General features: G+C 42.8%; 1 protein-coding gene across 1 annotated transcript in view; it reads left to right on the top strand.

Moving 5' to 3' along the window:
- The window catches only part of LOC134585305 (E3 ubiquitin-protein ligase RNF213-like), a 203,694-nt gene that overhangs the window by 95,264 nt on the left and 84,746 nt on the right, over positions 1 to 23,684 (top strand). The window contains exons 13-15 of the mRNA XM_063440726.1: positions 10,207 to 10,361; positions 12,390 to 12,602; positions 17,823 to 18,004. Of these exons, the coding sequence (XP_063296796.1) occupies positions 10,207 to 10,361; positions 12,390 to 12,602; positions 17,823 to 18,004 (550 nt within the window). The remainder of the gene's footprint in view (positions 1 to 10,206; positions 10,362 to 12,389; positions 12,603 to 17,822; positions 18,005 to 23,684) is intronic.

Genomic DNA, 23,684 nt, shown 5'->3' on the forward strand with positions numbered 1-23,684 from the left:
CTTGCTGGATGTTTGTATTTATTAGCCTATACATGCCCCTATAAATACTATGCAATACCATGCAATTAACTAACATATAGATATATAATATGGGGGATTTTAATGTGTATATAATCCTTACACAATATTCTTCTATCTGATGACATGTATGACTTTAATAGATGCATCCTTAGGTCATTGCTGTGTTATTACTAACATTTGCATGCCCCTCTATATACTGAGCTTAATACATATATATATTTGGATAAATATATCTACTACAGCTTGGAACTTTAAAATGAGTTCGATTGAATGTGCAATTCCAAACATTATACTGTCCATATTCACCAGTTTAGTAGATAATCAAACAGTTTATCCACTCTCCTTGTCCCATCAATTACCCCCCCTTCTTCCCTCCTTTATTCCCTCCCCATTTGATGGGGTCAGTATGAATTGGGGGGTTTCAGTTTGAAGGGGCCATGTGGGTCACGCCTACGTAGGGTTTCTGCCGGAATAATGATGTAACAGGGAGGACCTAGCTTTGGAAGTGTCAGCTAACACGACCCCTTTTACACCTCTCCCTCCCCACACCTGACAGCAAAAAGGATCAGTAAATTACAGCACACGGATAATTGGTCCATATCGACATAAATAAATGAACCACTCAGAGGTAAGGTACTAGCATAGAACACCCTCAAAGGTGTTTGTATAGGAGATTTAGGGACTAGCAGCTAGGGCATCTTTGTGGTTATTTGACCAATTTGGTTCTGCATGTAAACCTGTCACTTTATCTCATCTCTACCTTTATGGGGCATCTGCTAAATACCTATACAAAGGAGATATGGACATTTATAAATGCTGCATAAACAGATAGGAGTGAGCATATATACTCACCTTATTTGAATGCTTTTGGAGTATTTTTTGGCAATGGTTTTCCTACCATCACCCCTCTGTCTTGGCTTAATACATTGCTGTCTTGCTTTCTACCTGTCTCTTGCTTCTAAATGTTATGTTCAGCCACCAGAGCACTATTTAGTGTACCTTCCCTGTATTTATCCTGTTGATTTTGGATTTATCAGCTATCATTGGGACCTACCATATCCTCAATATCATTTGACTGCTTTTTGATGCCAGTAAACTAGGAGAGGGGAATGGGGCTGTAACTACCATAACCACTTCTACACTTGCTTCCCAGCCCAGTTCCTTTTTGTATCTTGATTTTTCTGTTTTATTCAATAAAGTATTTTCCCATTAGATACTACTGGTACTTGAGGCTGTGAACAACTGTAGTATTACCCCACTAGACAGATCTCTAAGCTAGTTATTAGTAGCTGTAATTTTCTATATTTTTCATTTTTTTTCCTCCTCTTTCATTATATCATTATTCCCCCATTTGGCTTATTTATTTATTTTTGTTATTCTGTCTATCACTGTTAACCCCTTAAGGACACAGCTTCAGAAGCTTGTCTTACGCTTAATGACAAGTGAATGGCAAATGGTAAGATACCCGACAAGCAGGATCTAAATGTGTCCACAGAATCTTTGGTAGGGGATAACCCTTCAGTATAAGATAACTAAGTAGACAGGTGGTGGTCAAAGGGCCCAGGCAGGCACATGAACACCGGTAAAGATTCTGTGATTCTACCCTTGGCGAACAGAAAATAAAAAACACCTTTATTGTAGGGTATAAATTCCCTGAAAAAATAAAGGAAACTTATAACTAATAACCACATCTAACGAAAAAAGGGGGAGATAGTGCTATATCAATATGAGATAGGAGTGGATAGTATGGTAGTTCGTGATAATGTCATCAGACCCTTAGGATATAGTTATGATCTGCATGCGGGGTGACTGATGCATATTGATCATGGTCTAAGGATCTTGTATAGAATGGTGGACGTTGTCCCCTGTATAGAGAACCCTTGCTTAGTCTATGATAGGTGAGGGGATTATTGCATTTGGAATGCCTCAGTGTTGACAACAAAGTGTCAATTGTACTCGATGACTCCCAAAATCCTATCCGTACGTAATGGATTAACCGGCAGGGGAGTATCTAGACCACACACTCTGTAGACTTGTTAATAATAGACTTATCTAGAGCTTACTGTCGGACAATATATGACCGTTGAGTCGCTTAATTTAGTGGGATAAGAGGTTACTGCTGTATGGACACCTAGAGCGTTGCTAGACTGTCCATTTAATACCGGCAGACCCTCTGGATCCTCTTTGGAATAAGCGTGGAGCAGACCGTACTCCTATTCAGTAGCCTCTAAGCAGAGCAGTGTCGGTGAGCTGTGGTACACTGTAGTAAACAGATAGACGCTGCAGGACAGATATAAAGTCTATTTGTCGTACTATTCATCAGGTGTACAACATATTGAGGAATCTGTAATATAGTCTTTACAGCCTATGTCTACACCGCTGAACCCTAAGGGTTACTGCTGCTCACACTGTTGCAAAGTACGCTAAATACAAAGTATCATGCTGAACTGACTGCTAGAACTGAGAGTAGTAATTAACTGGCTATTAGAACTCCAAGAAACTCCAACCTAGTAGAAACTTAAACTTCTCTGTAAATCTCCTGTTTATCTCAAGAATCTCCCCCCACCTAGTGAACACACAAAAGTGCTAGTGAAAAAATAATAAAAGCATAACCTAACGCACGTTTCGGCGCTATGCAAGCGCCTTTCTCAAAGGTAAGTATGACACTGACACGGGTGCTTCTTTTATATTCAGTTACCTTGGATTGATAACCAATCCCAAATCGCCTCTCGTTCATGCCTCGCGCGCCAAAATCCTGGATGGGCGGGCACCGTCATTTGGTGCCGCCCCTCCACGTCATTTCGGGGGCGTGCTTGGAAAAAATGAGTATGTGGATGAAACATACCCACATCCCGATACTGTGCGCTACGGTGATTGCTGGAGCCTATTGACATATATTGTCCATGAACGGCGGGTAGGATTGTTTGTCATGTATCTCCGAAATCTTGGAACACCACAATGTACTGTTAATATAGGGCATCGTAACGGCCCTGTGTAAAACTGACCAATGGGTGAAGATTGTGTTTAACCATTTAAGGAGATATAAACATAGCCCCTCCATAGAGCTGGAAAGGAGAGAGAAGGGAAAGGATTAATATAGAGCTAGCAGAAGTGTTTATTGCCTTATTCACTTCTTTCCTTATTCTCAGATGGATGGATCAAAAAGCTGTCCCTGTCACATCTTAATCTTCATACGCTGTCATGTATCTCCGAAATCTTAGAACACCGCAATGTACTGTTTGTATAGGGCGTCATAGCGGCCCTGTGTGAAACTGACCAATGGATGAAAAATTATCATTTAAGGAGATATATAACATAGCCCCTAAATAGAGCTGGAACGGAGAGAGAAGGGAGAGGATTAATATAGAGCTAGTAAAAATATTTATTGCCTTGTTCAGTCCTTTCCTTATTATCAAATTGGTGGATCAAGACGCCGTCTCTGTCATGTCTTAGTCTTCATAGTCTGTCCGGTACATATATCATTTATCGGTGAATATTAGAGCTAGTGTCATTATAAAGTGTCACATTGGATGTTAGCCTATGTAGATGTTATATCCTTGTTACTTTTATGGTGTTTGGTTTAAAGAATTACATTCGGGTAGATAAACTCTTATATATATACATATTTACATATATTACATGAATACAATTATGGGATTCCTTAGCCAATGAAGGGGGTAAATGTGAACCCCTCATTGAGTCCTTTTGGTGATAGGGTGTCTAATTTGTGGATCCAGTAGCATTCCCTTCTTTTAAGGGTCTGATCTAGGTCTCCACCTCTCTTCACCATCTGGATCTTCTCAATGCCCGCAAATTTAATGCAGCGAGGCGTATCGCTGTGTTGGGACCTAATGTGTCTTGCGACTGGTGTATCTCTGTGTGATGTCACTGAGTGGACATGTTCCATTTTTCGTTTTTTAAACGGACGTATGCCGCATTTACACGTCAATAGGTATACCATGCCGGACGTATTGCAGTTAAAAAACGGCTTTATGGGGATTGTAGTAGTGTCTGCAGAGTCTGTGATTGTTTTTGACCCTTTAGCAATAAAGGTGCATGCTACACATCTCCCGCACTGGTATGTGCCTTGTACTGTGATCCAATTTCTTGATGCCTTTTTAGACATAGCTAAGTGACTGGGTACTAATATATCTTTTATATTCTTCCCTCTTCTGGCCGTGACTGATACCCTGGGGGAGATGGTATCCTTTAGGTGAGGGTCCTAATGACACAAGCAATTTTTGCATTTTCTGTCTGTTTGCGTTCAACTGCAATTTGCATCTCTCTCGTTTATTGCACCGACACATATTATATACTGTGTTTTAGAGGACAGAAAGGGCTTTAATTTGATGTAACATATATATATATATATATAAATGCTTATTTATTATTAAAAAAATACAGAAAAATGCAAAAAAAAATGAAAAATGGTGTGTTTTTTGTACAGTTTTTGCAATAATAATGTGTGCCTAATTAGTGCAGGTTAAAGAAAGTAATTAAAAATAAATTCATTTAGTTGTTCTGATTTACAGAATATATAATGTGTCTGGGATTTTCAGTTTTTTTTGGTAGTTACAGGTCACAAAGCACAAGGAGTAAAATAAAATTTTAATGTGGAGCGATTTTAGAATTTGGTATGTTTGTCTTGTAAGCTTAATAGCCATAAAAGAAAACAAAATTGCCACACAAAAGTATATATTTATATAAAGTAGACATCACAGGCTATTGTCCTAAGGTTGTTTTGACACTTTCTAAGTAGCCATTTCACCGCCAATCTCTGCTAAATATTGGAGTAAAAATTGGTATATTGGGTTTTTTGGCACACAAACTTATAACAAAGAACTTCTCATGTGTATTTTGTAAAGTTGGTGTGTGCTATTCCTGTACAAGGTTTTATTATGTGTTCAGTTACTTCTGCTGAGTACAACGGTACCCCCATTGTATGTCTTTGGCACTATTTCGTGAAGCTACAGTGCCATATAGGAGACCTGTCCTTTTCAGTATTCACAGTAGAATTTTGAGAGACGGATTTAATTAGCCTATGCTTCCATTTGGGGTATTATAACAGTTTGACTGTTCAAAAAAACCCCACAAATGCCTACCATTTGTAAAAGTAGACACTCCAGGGTATCTCATAAGGTGCATATTGTGCCTTAACATGCCCCCATTTTTTTTACCATTACATGCCAAAGTATGTGGTAAAAAATAATTTTGTGCATTTTTTACATACGGATTGCATTTTTGCTGGGCACTTTGTATATTTCATATGTGTCACTAAGTTCAAACCCCCCAAATTATGCTCAGCTAAGTCTTCTGAGTAAAAGGACACCCCCATTGTATGTCTATGGCACTATTTCGTGAAGCTACAGGGCCATACAGGAGACCTGTCCTTTTCAGTATTCACAGTAGAATTTTGAGAGACGGATTTAATGAGCCTATGCTTCCATTTGGGGTATTATAACAGTTTGACTGTTCAAAAAAACCCCACAAAGGCCTACCATTTGTAAAAGTAGACACTCCAGGGTATATCATAAGGTACATATTGTGCCTTAGCATGCCCCAATTTTTTCACCAATATATGCCAAAGTATGTGGTAAAAAATAATTTGGGGCATTTTTTTACATACGGATTGCATTTTTGCTGGGCATTTTGTATATTTCATATGTGCCACTAAGTTCAAAACCCCCGAATTATGCTCAGCTAAGTCTTCTGAGTAAAAAGACATCCCCAATGAATGTCTTTGGCACTATTTTGTGAAGCTACAGTGCCATATAGGAGACCAAGCCATATCAGATTTTACCGAACTTTGAATTTTGACGCTGGGCCTATGTGCAATTTCCAAGCATCTTCGCAAGTTTTAAATTCAAACTACCCCACAAAGGCCTACCATTTCTTAAAGTAGACACCCCAGGCTATTTCAAAAGGCATATTTTGAACCTTAGCGTGGGATAATTTTTCCGCTAGCTTGTACTAGGTGTAGTGGTAATAAGCGTTTTTTCTGCCTATTTGACACACAAAGTGAGTTTGCACAGTATATTTTGCAAACCTTATGTGTACTACCACTGTATAATACTTCATATGTTGCTCAGCTATGTCTGCTGAGTACAAAAATACCCCCGTATGTACCTTTGCCAGGTATATGTGGACATCGGAGGGGCACATTTGGGACCCAGCCATTCCATTTTTTTTCAAACTTTAAACTTTTACGCTGTGCCCATGTCCCATTTTAAAGTATTTTACCAGGCTATATAATCCAAATACCCCATAAAGCCATACCATTTCTTAAAGAAGACATCCCAGGGTATTTCAAAAGGCATATTTTGAACCTTAGCTTGGGATCATTTTTCCGCTAGCTTGTACCAGGTGTAGTGGTAATGAGCGTTATTAAATGTATTTTTTAACTTTTTCAAACTTTTTTTACTTTTTAAAACTATTTTTTAAACTTTTGTTTTGCTTATTAATTTTTTTAAAGTTTCCTAAACTTTCGTAAAACTTTTTTTAACAGATTTAACATTTTTCTAAGCTTTTTTTTTTACCGTTAACCCCTAACTAGCAGTAAGCAGCACTAACAGTAAATTCCCCATTTCCCCATAAATCCCACCCACCCCAGCTAGCAAAATATATAATTATAAAATATTTAAATGAATTAAATAAATTGAACCCCTGAGAGTTAAAAAAATAAATAAAATTTAATCCTCAGGGGTTAAAAAAAATTAGATCACAGTATACTGCGATCTGTATGTTGATCACTGTAGGCAGTGATCAACTGGCAGGGAAGGGGTTCATTTTTATTTAGACTGGGTAAAGGGGGGTGGTATTTTTTTTTTTTTTACTTAAACGTTACTAAAACAGTTAAAAATTATTTTTTTTTTACCTTTTTAAAGCTTATTTAAAAAAAAAATTTAACGTTAACCCCTAGTTAGCCTAACACCAAATTCCCCAATTCCCCACTAACTTCCACCCATCTCAGCTAGCTAAATATATAATTTTTAAATATTTAAATTAATTAATACAATAAATTTAACCCCTGAGGGTTAAAAAAATAATAATTAACCCTCAGGGGTTAAAAAAAATAAAATCAGATGACATTAAAATGTATTCCCTGCCAATTGATCACTGTAGTCAGTGATCAATTGGCAGGGAAGGGGTTAATTTTATTAAAACAGGGGAAAGGGGGGGTGGGATTTAACTTTAATTATTTTTTTTCCCACCAGGGGGCAGGATCATTGAAGATCCGGCTCCCTGCACTTCACACAGAACCCGGAAGTGCAGGGAGGCGGAAGGTAAGTACATTGAGCACATGTGCTCGCTCTGACATGCTGTCAGAGCGGGCACATGAGCTGGGGCAGCCCGATCGGGTGCTCCCGGTCTGCCTCTAATACAGAGGCAGACCGGAGCACCGTTAACCCCGCGATCGCCGCGATTGCGGCGATCTGGGGTTAACTTTTGTAAATGACGGAAATTTTCCGTCACCGGTCCTTAACTGAAGGACAAGGTTGACGGAAAATTTCCGTCACCGGTCGGGAAGGGGTTAAAATATACCAGAGAGAAAAAGTGGAAAACACCTTCAAATGAGCATGTAATTAATACAACCTGGAGAATATATCCAGAATAAGAATATTCAATATGGGAATATAATACAATCTGAAATGATAAAAATATATATCATAGCGTAATATTGTTTAGATTAAATGTGAGAGTGTAAAGTTTAGATATTAAACTCACAAACGAAAATGCAAATCAGGCCTCTCACCCCCCTGGGGTATATAAGTACCGTATATACTCGAGTATAAGCCGAGTTTTTCAGCACATTTTTTGTGCTGAAAAACCCCAACTCGGCTTATACTCGAGTCATAGTCTGTATTATGGCAATTTGCATTGCCATAATACAGACTGGGGGGAGAGGGGGGCTGGCAGAGCTGTACTTACCTTTCCTGCAGCTCCTGTCAGCTCTCTCCTCCTCCGCGCCGTCCGTTCAGCACCTCGGTCAGCTCCCAGTGTAAGTCTCGCGAGAGCCGCGGCTCTCGCGAGACTTACACTGGGAGCTGACAGAGGGAGCTGCACAGACCGCGCGGAGGAGGAGGGAGCTGACAGGAGCTGCAGGACAGGTAAGTACAGCTCTGCCAGCCCCCCTCTCCCCCCCACTGAACTACCAATGACACTGGACCACCAGGGAAGGAGCCCCCCTCCCTGCTATGTCCACAGCTATAAAAGCCCTTAACAGGTTGCAGAAAAGAGCCAGTTGAGGATGTAGGATATACGGGAAGGAGACTAGGGGCCAGTTTATTTTTAAGATTGGCTGCTCGTTTGTATATAATAGTAGGTCTCTTGGGAATAATATCTCTCAATATATTGTCCTTTTGTAGGATATACCAGTATTTATTTAGGATTTTCTTAATATGTTTAGCCTGTGAGTTGTATTGAGTAATAAATGCAAACTGCAAATTCTTCTTTTGAGTATCTGAATTCCTATTGTTTTGTTTCTTAAATCGGTGTTGTAGAAATTGTGATCTGTCAGTATCCAATATATTTTGTATATCTAGGTCAATTTGATCCTGATTATAGCCCTTTTCTAAGTATCTCATTTTAATTAACTCAGCTTGTTGTAAAAATATATGATCGTCTGAGCAGTTTCTCCTAAGACGGATAAGCTGACTTCTAGGTACATTAGAAAGCCAAGGGGATAATGAGCACTAGATAAATCTATGGCGGTGTTACAATCAGTGGGTTTGAAAAATGTCTTGGTCTTCAATTGGTTGTGTTCTATGTAAATAGTGAGATCCAAAAAGTCCAAAGAGGTTGGACTCATATTGTATGTAAATTTAAGGTTATAATCATTAGAGTTTATATAATCAAAAAAGAGTTTTAGACTGTCAGCAGTAGGACGTCATCTATGTAGCGTCGCCATAGGACCAAATTGCCCCCCGAATGTGCTCCCAGCGAAACATGGTTATGTTCCCAATGGGCAACATACATGTTAGCAAAACTGGGGGCAAATTTGGTACCCATGGCGACGCCACATTTCTGAAGAAAGTATTGGCCACTAAACCAGAAAAAATTCTTAGTCAATACAAATGAAATGCATCGGATCAAAAATTCAATTTGTACCAAGGAGAGAGACTTATATTGTATCAATAGATCTTGTATAACTGAAATGCCCTTTTCGTGTGGAATATTAGAATACAGGGCTGTAATATCCGCGGTAGCCAGAATGTATGTAGATTTCCAGGGCATAGAAGTTATGTCTTGTAAAATGTGCCCAGTGTCTTTAATATAAGAATCACTGAGAGAAACATATGTTTGGAGAAAAAAATCTATATATTCGGATAGATTACATGATAAAGAAGAAATTCCACTAACTATAGGGCGGCCAGGGGGTTTATGAAGACTCTTATGGATCTTGGGTAAAAAATAAAAAGTGGCTGTTTTACAGTTAGGATTGAAGATGAAATCATATTCTTTTTTATTAAGAATATCTTTTGCCACCCCAAGATCCAATAGTTCTTTTAGAGCTAGCAAAAACGAAGGGGTAGGGTTATGGGATAGAACCTCATATGTATTTTGATCGTATAGAATATTGTACGCTTCCTCCATATAATAAGACCTATCCATAATAACCGTACCTCCTCCCTTGTCGGCCTCCTTAATAATAATATTTGGATTCTCTGTTAGTAATTTTAGAGCTGCTCTCTCCTTTTTATTCAAATTAGACTGATATTTTTGTTGAGTTAGTTTGTCTAGATCTGCTTGGACTAATAAAAATATATATAGTTAAATATAGTTAAAATATACCTACCATGAAAATTATAGACTGATCATTTTTCTGTCAGTGGGCAAACGTTTAAAATCAGCAGGGGATCAAATACTTTTCCCTCCTCACTGTGCGTGCAGTGTTTCAAGCAGAAACACTGCAAATACAGATTCCTACCACTATGACCACTTCTAGAAGCAGAAGTTGTCATAGTGGTTGCATTAACCCTTTAAGTTCAATTAAGTAGTTTATTACAGCTTAATAAAAAAAATTACATTAGCGTTGTTTGCGCAAAAAGCATATATCTTGTGGTTCTTCTTGGAATACTGTGATGTCTTCAGATTGACATTGCAGTTCAGCTACGATTGGAGGGCTTCTGGTTGGAGAGTTGTATAAATAATTGCTTCTAATGTTCCTCTTTTTTCTGTCTTCAGATTGTGAGAGCACATTTGTAAGGGTCTTCTCTACCGAGTCCCTGGGAACGCACATTTCCTTCTTAACCAATGATCAGCAATATGACGCATTCTTACTATATAAAAGAGACTTCATCCTACTGACCATGAATGTGTCCTCTGCTAAAGAGTTAGAGGTACGAATTATATAATTAAAAGTGGTCCGTTATCATACAGAAAGTTTTCCTGGCTGGGAGGAAAGCTAAAGTAAATTATGTACATTGCATACCAGGTTCCTCTATAGGTGTGACCACATTGTCCCGTGGATTGCAAAATGGTCAGACTAGAGCTGCAGGACCCATCATTCTGGAGAGCATTATCATAGTTTGTAAATTCTTAATATATAGCTATGTGAAGTACTTGGGCTGCTTTTAATATATATTTGTATTGCACATTTCATAATACAGCTTAAAGTAATTGTTCATGTCAGTATCTGCAGGCTTTTTGCTGTCTTTTCAGAGAACAACGTGAGGAGATGTTGATTGTCCCGGACTGCATTTGTCTCCGCACCTATCCTGCCTCCTTGGCTGAGATCATCAGAATTGACAATCTCAGCCAGTCCAGTTCTGATGATAAATAATAAAAAAGAGAGTTCAAGTATTGAAAATAAGAGACCTACGTAATGGTCTATATGTACTATGAATAAAATTCAGCTACAAAGTCCTGCAGAAAAAAGAGTCCAGATAACGTAGTAATATGCAGGAGCTCAGAAAACAGAGAAACAGAGAAAGCTACATAGCGTAATTCTGTATCAAAATGTATTGCCCCAGATACAAAAACAAGAAAAAAGTCCCCCCCAACTATAAAACTCTTACACTAAATAAAATCTAGTACTCATCGTAAATGATGATGCAGGTAAAAATCTATCGCAGCCGCTCGTGTTTCCACTGGAGACAGCTCCTCTCCGGTGCACTCTGGAGGGCTGTCCGTGATGTTCTCTGAGGGGAAACGCTGGCTGAAAGTCCGTCTTCTATCGAGCACTTTGTGGGGTCTGCTGCAGATGAGTGTTACAGATGAATGGTAGTAGCACCCTATCAACGCGTTTCGCCCTTCTACCGAGTGCTTTTTCAAGATAGGTGCTCAAAGCATTGTTCGGCAGTTTTATACTTTGCCGGGCAAAAAAGATTCAAATATCTTAAAGGTATACACCCTTCTTAAAACACACGTATTAAAAATACGGCAATTTATGCAAACGGGAGCAAATTAAATCATACATCTAGAACCTGGTATTAACTGGATGTTGTTTAAGCTTAACTCAAATCACTAACACCATACATAAATATAAAAAAAAAAGTATAAAACTGCCGAACAATTTCAGCACCTATCTTGAAAAAGCCCTCGGTAGAAGGGCGAAACGCGTTGATAGGGTGCTACTACCATTCATCTGCAACACTCATCTGCAGCAGACCCCACAAAGTGCTCGATAGAAGACGGACTTTCAGCCAGTGTTTCCCCTCAGAGAACATCACGGACAGCCCTCCAGAGTGCACCGGAGAGGCTGTCTCCAGTGGAAACACGAGCGGCTGCGATAGATTTTTCCCTGCATCATCATTTACGATGAGTACTAGATTTTATTTAGTGTAAGAGTTTTATAGTTGGGGGGGACTTTTTTCTTTTTTCTTGTTTTTGTATCTGGGGCAATAAATTTTGATACAGAATTACGCTATGTAGCTTTCTCTGTTTCTCTTTTTTTAAAGGTATTTCTACATGTTTCTGAGCTCCTGCATATTACTACGTTATCTGGACTCTTTTTTCTGCAGGACTTTGTAGCTGAATTATACATTTTGGACACTTTTTCGTATGACTTTCCTATTTTCTGCATATTAATGCACCTCAGTTCTGATGATGTCCGCAATGTAGGAGGACCGGGGGCAGGAGTACAGTAAGGTGTTCAACAATTTTTAAGGGGGGCCGCGGAACTAGACTGCATTTTTCACATTATAGGATCAGGAATACACGGTTGTATTCCTGACCTTATAGTGTTCCTTTAAATAGGAGTTAATATTCTATCGTGGAATGTCCGTTCAATTTCTATATTTAGTTTGACACACTTATTGCTAGGAATGGTTTTCTAAATGTTCTCTATTGTATAAATAACCTTTGGTGACTTACTTTGAAACTCTATTCGATAACTGATCACATTCTTCTTTTATATTATATTGCAGCTTATCGAACTTGCTCTTTCAATGTGTATTGAGGAACTCAAACAGTCAGAAAATTTCACGGATCTGACTCTACCAGTGGTTCACATTGCCTATAAGAAATTTCAGCACAGGTTACAAACTCTATCAAGAATTCTAGCCCTCTGCCCTCCGGTTCTAGAAAACCTTGCTGACAAAGCTAACGAGCCAGACTCAGCTATGGCCAATGGAGAGATGGTAAGGCAGATAAAAGTCAAGTGTCCCATGTAGTCTGTCATTTTCCTATATAAAAGGCGTAGGTTTTTCAGTAACTAACTAAATATAATCTGTAAGTTAACCCTATATGATACTATCCATACAGCTTAAGGTAAGCTCCTGGGTCTTTTCAGTGGCGTCTCCAGGATTCATACTTAGGGGGGGCACATAAGGGGCCAGGGACAAAAGGGGGGCATATACATACGGCTCGACAAGTTCCAGGTCGCCATGGCGACTAGACATTTCGCCCTGACGCCTGGCATTTGTCAGCCCTTTGCTAAGCCGCGCAGGAAACATTAGAGCCGGCCCTCATCTTACCTCGCAGGGAGGGGGTGTCCGAATCAGATCCATGGTGGTTGAGAAGGCTGCCTATCCATCGGGTACAGAGGAGGTCACGAGATGAGAGTTCTGTCTCTTGGAGCTCAAGCACTTACACAGACTGACCCATACAAACCCACAGACTGACCCATACAAACCCACAGACTGACCCACACACTCTGCCCCATACACACACAGACTGCTCCCTTACACAGACTAACCCATACATACAGACTGACCCTCCCCCACACACATACTGTCCCAGTCACACACAGACTGACCCATACACACACAGAGACTGACCCCCCCACACATAATGACCCATACACACACACAGAGACTGACCCACCCCCACACAGACTGACCCCCATACACACAGAATAACCCCCACACCCATACACACACAAACTGACCCCACAGACACAGACTGAACCCCCACTCCCACACACAGACACATAGACTGACCCATACACACACACACAGACCCCCCCACACCAATACACATAGACTGATTCCCCCCCCGACAACACCCACTCCCATACACGCACACACTGACCCATACACTCACAGACTGACCCCCCACACACAGACTGACCCCCCACACTCATATACACACACACACTCACAGACTGACCCCCCCACACCAATACACTCACAGACTGACCCCCCCACACTAATACACTCACAGACTGGACCCCCCGCCCCCACACACCCATACACTCACAGACTGACCCCCCCCCCCCACACACACACAGACTGATCCATACACACACAGACTGACCTCCCCCCCCCACATACACAGACTGATCCCCCACACACACACACAGACTGATCCATACACATACAGACTGACCCATACATACACAGACTGACCCCCCCACACCCATACATACACAGACTGACCCCCCACCCATACACTCACAGATTGACCCATACACACAGACTGACCCATACACTCACAGACTGACCCCCCACACCCATACATTTACAGACTGACCCATAGAAAGACTGACCCCCCATACCCATACACTCACAGACTGAACCCCCTACCACACACAAACTGACCCCCCACCACACACAGACTGACCCCCCACCACACACAGACTGACCCCCCACCACACACAGACTGCCCCACCCACACACAGACTGACCCCTCCACACCCATACACTCACAGACTGACCCCCCACACTCACAGACTGATCCATACACTCACAGACTGACCCATACACTCACAGCCTTGCCCCTCCATACACTCAGACTGACCCATACACATACACTCACAGACTGACCCCATACACATACATAGACCGACCACCCCAAACACATACAGACTGACCCCACCCACACACAGACTGACCCCTCCACACCCATACACTCAGACTGACCCCCCCCACACTCACAGACTGATCCATACACTCACAGACTGACCCATACACTCAGACTTGCCCCCCCACACACACACTGACCCCCCCACACCCATACACTCAGACTGACCCCCATACATATACAGACTGACCCCCGCCACACACAGACTGACACCCATACACTCACAGACTGACCCCCCATACACAGACTGACCCCCCATACACAGCCTGACCCATACACTCACAGACTGACCCATACTCACAGACTGACCCCCCATACACAGACTGACCCCCCCATACACAGACTGACCCATACACTCACAGACTGACCCATACTCACAGACTGACCCCCCATACACAGACTGACCCCCCCATACACAGACTGACCCATACACTCACAGACTGACCCATACTCACAGACTGACCCCCCATACACAGACTGACCCCCCCATACACAGACTGACCCCCCCATACACAGACTGACCCATACACTCACAGACTGACCCATACTTACAGACTGACCCCCCACACACAGACTGACCCATACACAGAATACACAGACTGACCCATACACTCACAGACTGACCCCCTCCCCGCCCACACACACAGAGACTGATTAACACTTACCATCAGCTACCTGGATGCCTCTGTGCAGAGCTGAGCTTCCTCTTCCCGTCTCTCCCCTGCGCTGCTCTATGTGACCCAGGAGGAAGTCCTCCCAGCACAGTGCCCACTCTGGCCGCAGGTAGGAAAAGTCTACCGACTTCAATTTCAATTGGTGGGGCACAAGTGGGGGCACTGCATGATGTAGGGGGGGAGGGGGGGCTTGGCCCCCTCTGGTTCCCCCCTAGTGGCACCACTGGGTCTTTTGGAAGAAGTCAATAAAACTAAAATGAACATGTTCTCCTTCCATACCCCATCCATCAGTCCACATATATTGATATACTTGAATACGATTTTCTTGGTTACCAGTCTGTGGTTTGGCAGGGCTATATTTTGAAGTACAGGATTGGATTGTATTCCCGCATCCTACTTTATCTCTGGATACCTAGTGTTTAACTCCAACTGTAAATGGATTTTTATTTATTTTATGCCTCTATGTAAAATGATGCCTACATATCTTGTCATTGTCATGCTTATTCAGAGATGACAATCAATTCACATAGATAACATTTAAATGTGTACATTGTACTATTATCATTGTTTATATATTAAGGGAATAGATGATATGTTGAAAGGTTATGGTGGAGAAAGTACCCAGCACCCATCTCCATATTCAGGGTGGCTTAGAAGCGCAGCAATTTGCTAAAATCACACAGCTATAAGCCAGACTCCTGAGCAGAGACCTCAATATGATGAAGTGTTTGCTTCCTCTTTTGGAGTCTCAGATCTGTCCAATTTATGCATCTGTCCAACATACATGTTCCATGTATGCATGCTGAATGCCTAACTAAACTTGTCAGTAAATGGCTGCTATAAGCTTTCATTCTATAAACAGCTGGTAGCCCTACAAACAATCCCCAGGTTTGCAGCCATGTTGCGATTTTTTTTTATAGCCTATAGCTAATAACAGATTCCGCTACATGTTCCAGTCATTCATTTACTAGTTTTACTTTTTTTTTACCTCAACTTTGAGCCATTAACACTAGATAGCTCCTGGATTTTTTGCACTATCCTTCTGAGTGTTTTTTTCTGTCTCTGTTATATAGGTTTTAGTGAATCCCTATTATTCCAGTTTGTAGCTACCTAGTATCAGTCATACTCCCTCTCCCCTGTGTATTACATTAGGTATACCAGATTCACTTTCTATTAATTTACTAGTGGCTTGCTGGCATAGCACACACCTTTTCTTGCCCAATTTATCCGGTGTGGCCAGTAGCGACAAGGCAAGTAGCAGCTGATTGGTAAAATGTGTCGTAAGGGTTGGAATAAGACTTTTTGTTTCAGTAAGACGTAAAGGGATTTACCTGCGGTTATATTTTTTTGATTGGCTGCAGCAGGTTTTGAATAGCGTCAGAGTTAGAAACCTTTCACTAAATCGTGGTTAGTGGCTCTCATTTGAAATTATGGGAGTCGTTAGCTTCTACTTATCAATTGGCTTTCAGTAACAGCAGCCAGTAATTCATTGACACTTACGTGGTCAGGAATCAGCCACTACTTGCTAACCATAGTGAAAAGCACTGTAACGAGTTGTGACTGAATGCTAAAAAGTAGCAACAAGGATGTAAATTAGCCCTAAAACAGACCTTCTCTTACTGCAACCATTCTCCCAGTCTCTGCACACAACCAGTTTTAAACTGTGACCTGAGCTGTATATAAACTAATAGCAACCACATAGGTGCTATCAACTCATTCCACGGTTTAAAATTAAAAAAAAACACATTCAAGTGTGCACTATGGTGTGTCATAAACAAGAAGAAATATAACAAGTAATTTTGTTACACAATCACATATTAAGAAATTTCCACATGTGATGGTGATTAAATTATGTGACAATCAAATTGCAAGCCAATTTATTACTCCAGAATCCTATTGAGGATTCTTGGCTGCAGTGATATAGCTTGCTGATGGTCAAACAAAACATTCTGTGCGAGGACCATGAGCTGAAATTAGCATTGCAAGTATTGGTGTTCAGTTAAGTGTGCCATGAGCTCTTACTGTAAGGTATTTAATCTGTTGATCAAATGAGATATGCAATATTTTGTTATTAATGGGAAACTCCAAACACCAACACCACTACAGCATGTTTATGGTGCCAGGACTGCTCTGGTGTTACCCCAATGTAAGCAAGGTTTGACTTTTTACTTGGGGTCTGCTGGATGCTGCCTCTCTATCCAGAAGCTCTCGGTCTGAGCTAAGCTCGGTGGTGCAGAGTTTAGCTCATTGACTGAAAGTAATCAGCTCATGCTACGAGGCAATGATCAAGTGTTGCACTGCAAGGTTTAGCTCAGGAGATTTAACAGAAGCTCCTAAGGTGGAGATTCCAGCTCTTCTCACTGCTGAGGACAGGCAGGGAGCGGCACCCAATGTATCCTAAGCAAGAAGTCAAGCCATTCTAAAATGGTTTTACTACTTACAAGGGAGTTGTTTCATTGCACCCATGGCACAATAACCACTACAGTTTGCTATTTTGCTATTGTTTATGGTGTTTAGAGGACTCCTTTAGGCAGTTTCACTCATCTAATGTTTTCAGTGGAACTGCAGCTATGACATAAACTACTTATCCTGCAGGACAAGGATTTAAAGGCTAAGAGTAGACCCCATATTACAGAATAACGTGCTCCTGATTGAGGGAGGCACCCTCAGTTCAGTGTGTTTAAAACTGGACGTCAGTTCCTGCATATTATGACCCCTTAAATATGATGCAAACTTCCCTGAAAACCCTTAAAAAGTCTCTGTAAAAAGCAGAGTGATCGCTCCTCCTCAGCGCCTACCATGATTGTTTACTATTCAACATAGTGATACAGATATTTTGAAATATAAGTATACTTCGCTTTAATATCCTGATTCTATTACTAGGTTATTGATATTTACGCTGGCATTGCCTGCTTAGAATTATTAAAAGAGAACATATTAACACCAGACCCACAAACATGGCTGCATCAAGTGAAAAATGTTCAAATGCCAATCGAACTCATCTGTTCTGAGAACTATCTGCAGGGTCGTAGCCAAATTGGAGAGCAAGGAATCGAAACCATCAGGTAATAACATTATAAATTATTCCTTTTTATTTTTTTTCTTCTGACCCACCATGCATTACGCCATTCAGCCCTTTTTTTTTTTTACTGCATTGCTTTGAGGGATTTAAAGCTGGCAGACATATTAGCTATTAACATTTTTTTATTGCGCAGTAAACATCTAACATTAATTTTAGAAATGTCAGATACCATAAAGCGAGCTATTCTGTCACACATATACACTGTCCTATTCTATCATTAAAGTTAGCTCACTTAGTTAGCTCACTAGGGCACAACCCATTATTGTAATAGATTTAAATATATAAGGAAATCCAACTCTGTGTCTACAGATTTACAAAATCTAGTGTGAATTGAAATGTAAAAGATAGAAACAAAGTATGTACAAGATATCCCACAACATAAAAAACACAAATCCTCACCTCTATTATCGACTACAGGTTTTCTAGAGGGTCTTTGCAGTATTTGGTGGTTGGTTTTTTTGGTGGATTGGAAGGGTTATGGGCCTGCTGATCGTTCTTGGGTTTCTGCTTCAGACTTTCATGCGGGCCACAAAACCCGTTCCTTCCATGCCAGGTTTCCCTTTAAGCCTGGTCCTGCCCACTCGGTGGGTGGTCTTCAAGTGGGGGGTACTGTCACGGCTCCCGGCATTGCTGCACTCAAACAGAGCAGCCACGCTGTCAGACATACGCTAAACTTGCAAATGCAGAAAGATAAGTCCTGCGCTCCCTCCCATTACTACTAGGTGGCAGCAAAGACTACAGTACACATCAGCCCCAATAAATAGAAAAAAACAAAGAAAAACAATTTACCTTCGCTCTCTCCCTAATCCCTATGTATTTTTAAACAAATGGAGTTTTTTTAGTTGCCTCCAATGGCCATGAGAGGAGAAGCCCACCTGCCAACGTCAAGGCAGACCCCCCCAGGTGGGTCCTAACTCTAACCATTCACCTTGCTTCTTTGAGCTTCTGGCAAAAATCTCTAATGAGACAGAAAGGGGAATTTTTTATATGCACTCCTATATATTATTAACTTACCTTGGGCTCGGCTGGTAGCGGTCCGGTCTCCCTCCTTTCCAGTCCCCAGCAGGTGCGAAGCTGCTAGGAGCGCCCGCCGCTGCGGACTGGGCTTTTATAGGAAACCTACCTTCGCCCACATCAAAGATGGCGCCTGCGTGCGTCGTCACGTCATAGACATGCATGCACGTTTTGGGGTGAGAGGTCAAACACAGCCAATTACAGCCTAAGGAAGGTAATTTAAACTCAAAATAGGATTTGGTCAGTGCCCTGTCATGGTTTCCCTTAGCTGGTTATCTGAGAGAGTGTTCCTGATCGTTATATTTCTTTTCGTTATATTTTCTTATATTTCTGATATTCGACTTTGGCTTCATTTGACTTCCCTAATTTTTGGTATCCTTGACTTTAGGCTTTACCTCATCGTTGTGTCTCGTTCTGTATCCCTGACCTCTGCAAGTATTCTGACTATACGTTAAGTCCGGCCATTCTAAGGTCCGGTTATACGTTATCCTTAATCCTAGGTGTGATATTATTCTGCGTGCTGGATCACTTAGTAATCCTGTCACATACAAACCCCCTTGTGTATTTTTTACTTCCCCCAGCCCCTTTTTCTGTCTCTTTCTTCCCACCCCCAGCCCCTTTGTGTGTGTGTTTCGTCCCCCTACCCTTTTCTGTGTCTCTTTCTCCCCCTCAGCTCCTTTTGTATGTCTTTTTTCCCCAACACATTTGTGCATCTCTTCACACCACCACCTTTGTGCATCTCTTTACCCCACCACCTTTGTGCATCTCTTTTTTTTTCCTAGCCCCTTTGTGCTTCTTTTCTCCCCCACAGTCCCTCTGTGCATCTCCCCCTCCCAGCCCCTGGCCACTCTGTGTGTCTCTTCCTCCCGGCAGCTCCTCTGTGTATTTGTCCCCCCTCTACCCCCTGCATGTCTCTTTGTGCCCCCCAGCCCTCCTATGCCTTTTAATATCCCTCCTGTACCTTTTATTGCCCCCCCCATCTCCCCTGAACCTTTCATAGTCCCCCTTTCCCCCTCCTGTGCATTTAAATGCCCCCCCTCCACTTCTGTACATTTCATTGTTCCCCCCTCCTTTATCTTTCATAACCCCCTCCCCCACATGTACCTTTTTATTGTCTCCCCTCCTGAACCTTTCATAGTCCCCCTCCCTTCCTGTCCCTTTTATTACCCCCCACTGTACCTTTTATTGTCCCCCACTCCTGTACCTTTTATTGTGTCCTTCCTCTCCCCTCCTGTACCTTTTGTCTCCCCCCTCCCATCCTGTATATTTTATTGTGCCCCTTTCCCCTGTATCTTTTATTGTCCCCCCTCTCCTACTATACCTATTCCCTCGTACCTTTTATTGTGCCCTTCTCACCTCCATCCACTTGACTGACCTGGAGGTCCGCGGTGAAGGATCCAGTTTCCTGTCCTGGTCTCACAGGAAGCAGTTTGTTGCATTTCCTGTCAGACCGTGTAAGTAGTGTTTCTCTCGCTCAGCCGCGCTACACGAAGTGACCGACAGGAGGGGAGCGATGCGAATGGTGCTCTCCTTCTTCTGGTCACCCGGAGATCGCGCCCCTTGGCTGCTGCTGCTGCAGCCTGGGCCACTTTATGTTAGCGCCGGCCCTGCAAACAGCCCATCTGCCAGAAATTCTGGGGCGACTCAGTGACCAATCTCAGATGATATCACCCCCTGTTGCTCTATTTGGAACATAGCTTGCACCTGCCTACGCCTCCTGCTGTACGGTGGAATGGCACTGCTGCCCTCTACCCACGCTCTTCTTCTGAACCGGTAACCCCCCACTGCCATCCATATACCAGTGGGCCGTCCGGAACACAGAGAACCTATGGGCCCACGATCCTGCTGAAGGGATCAATGGACTGCACGCAATGACTCCCACTAAGGCCTTTTGCCGACGACACAAGGGACGGAGACCTTGCCGACCCATATCGCGTCGGCAGGAAATAATACCCAGCCCCCACAGATCTGGAATGTGGAAGGGTGAAGTGAGAACAGGTGTGCCCTACCATACATGGTGTGGACTATCCAAATATCTGATGGGACTGCCATATACGGGAGTCGACTGAAAGCCAAGCCTCTCCTGAAGGATGTCATACCAACTGGCTGAGTCTCAGCAACATCTGCAAACATCTTCTGATAAGGATGCTGTGACGGTAGTCACCATCACTGGGGATGGAAGACATACACTATGGGTGGGCTCCCAAATTCCTTTTGTGTTTTGTCACATTGTGCCTATTATTTGTGCAGGGTATGTTGAATGTACCGGGCCTTAAGGTGGTATGCAGTCCAGCAGTACCCATTTCTAGCAGATGATGACCCTCCAGAGGGTGAGGACTATGATGGCCCTGGCCTATTGTGGGAGGCCTTTGAGGATAAAATTGAATTGGGAAGTCCTGAGAGGTCCCGGCTTTATGACATTAGGGAAAATAGAGAACACCTACTGGATCTCTCAGAAGCAACTGACCTGGAACCTGATTTGACCCACCTGGCCACCATGGAGTGGGAGCTTGAACTGGATTGCAAGCAATTGTTTGACTCTGCACAGCAGCAGGTACCAGAGACTGTGGATTTAGTAGACCTTACATCTGAATATGCTGGTCAGGTAGATGTGGAAGGAACCGTATTCTCCACACCTGAATCACGGGGATACTGGGCAGTCATCCCAGATCTCCCACCTCCTGGCATGGAAACTCATGCAGCAGAGGTAGAGGTTGTCGGTTCCCCCCTTCAGCAGCAGATTGAGTTACTGGGAATATAGGTAGTTGATCTCCCTCCCCAACGGAAGTTTGCGTTTCAGGGAGAGGAGTCAGTTGGTCTTTTTCCCCAGCGGCAAAGTGTAACCCCAGCAGAAGAGCTGGCATCAGGACAAAGGACCACTGGCCTCTGCCTCCAACTTGCAGCAACAACGGAAGTTGATAGTAGGGAGATCAACCTTCTAGTGAAGGTGGAGTTCAAGGAGTGCGCAACTCCCCCAGCTGAAGTGCTGGCATCGGGGAAGAGCTCCACTTGCCTCTGCCCAAACCCACTGGTAACCCGAGAGCCTCAGGCATCAGACACTGCTGGTCCCACGGAAGAGCGGATCCCAGAGCAAAGCACGGCTAACCTCAGCCCTTTGCCACAAGCAGTGGGGGATCTCTATCCATTACAAATGGATGGGACTCTGGTCTTTACCTGTAGTCCACAGGAAGGCTGGACAATGAGCTCCGATCCCCAACCCCATGTCAGAGGGGGCTCAGCCACCCTGCCTTCCCTCCAGCAGCTGAGAGAGATCCAGGGAGACAGGACAGTGGGCACGCATCGCCAGGTATATGCTTTAGTAGATGCAGAGGTTGGCTGGGTAAGTGCTGCTTTTCCATGGGCAATTTGTTTGGGGTACCGATTCGGTGATGGCCTGATGATCTGAATGTAGTCACTAACTTCAGAGTCAACTCGTCTAGGGTCTCCTGTATTGGTCCCCTTCTGAATGGGGAGAAATATGCTGGAAACTCTTTTGAGCTGGAGATACAGGGTTCCAGAATTGCTATTGGCATCTATGGGGGTCACAGTGGCCCTCTAAGAGTGAAGTCATGTGGGGATAGGTTTGGGTTTGGGAAAGGGGGCCATGGCAGATTCACTGGGAACTCCCTTTCTCCACTTCCAAGTCCCCTCTTATGTCTAATTTAATATGTGCTTATTTGAGGCACAGGGTGACCGAGAAGCCCAGTCTGGCCTGCCCAAACCAGACTTCCACAGACTGATTGGCTATGAGGGCTCCATGCTCCCGACCGCGACAAACTTACAAACTATGTGGAACTTTGTTGAAAAGGCTGCCAGGATGGATGGACTTTTTGGGACTTATTACCCAACTAACTAAGGCACAGACTGATTGATTGGATGTCTGGTACCTGGTACCTGGTTAGTCTACCTTTGGGGGGGGAAAGATATGTGACGGTAGTCACCATCACTGGGGATGGAAGCCAGACACTATGTGTGGGCTCCCAAATTCCTTTTGTGTTTTGTCACATTGTGCCTATTATTTGTGCAGGGTATGTTGAATGTATTGCTGGTCTGTTCATCTCCCCCCTTTTTCCTGTCCTATTGTTTCCCCAGCAGGGTGTTGTCCCAGGGACACTGCCAGACCAGTTTAATCTAGCTGCTCTGTCCCTCCTCAATCTCCCATCAGCCCTTGCTATTGTCTGACCCCACCCTTCCTTGTACTATAGTAATTTATGTAACCTATTGTATGTAAATGAGGCTGTTGGGGGCTTAAACTATGTGTGCTGTATTCATTAAAGGAGTTGCTGTTTAACCTTCACCATGTGTCGTCTGGTGTTTGGTCCAGGGTGGAAAAGGCCCTAAGTGATCCCAGTCAAGTCTCTGCGTCTGGTGTGAAGTGTTTCAGGGTCCCTGATAGCTACAAGGAAGCAGACTTGGCGGAGGTACTCGGTCGGAGTACTGGAGCTCCGTTACAGATGCTTATGCCCTTTATTTTACTTAATTTAGATGTCTCTATATCGCCATTTTGCCAACATGACACATCCCTAGTGGAGCTTTTTGATGCAGTTTTTAGCCTGTAAATGTTAGCATTGGATTATCCAAGCAATTTAACTAGCCTCAGTGGTTTACCCTCTCCCTCTGTATTTCACACTATTAGCCATACTTGCTTA

This window comes from Pelobates fuscus, unplaced genomic scaffold (genome assembly GCF_036172605.1).
Source record: "Pelobates fuscus isolate aPelFus1 unplaced genomic scaffold, aPelFus1.pri H_1, whole genome shotgun sequence".
Taxonomy (NCBI): domain Eukaryota; kingdom Metazoa; phylum Chordata; class Amphibia; order Anura; family Pelobatidae; genus Pelobates; species Pelobates fuscus.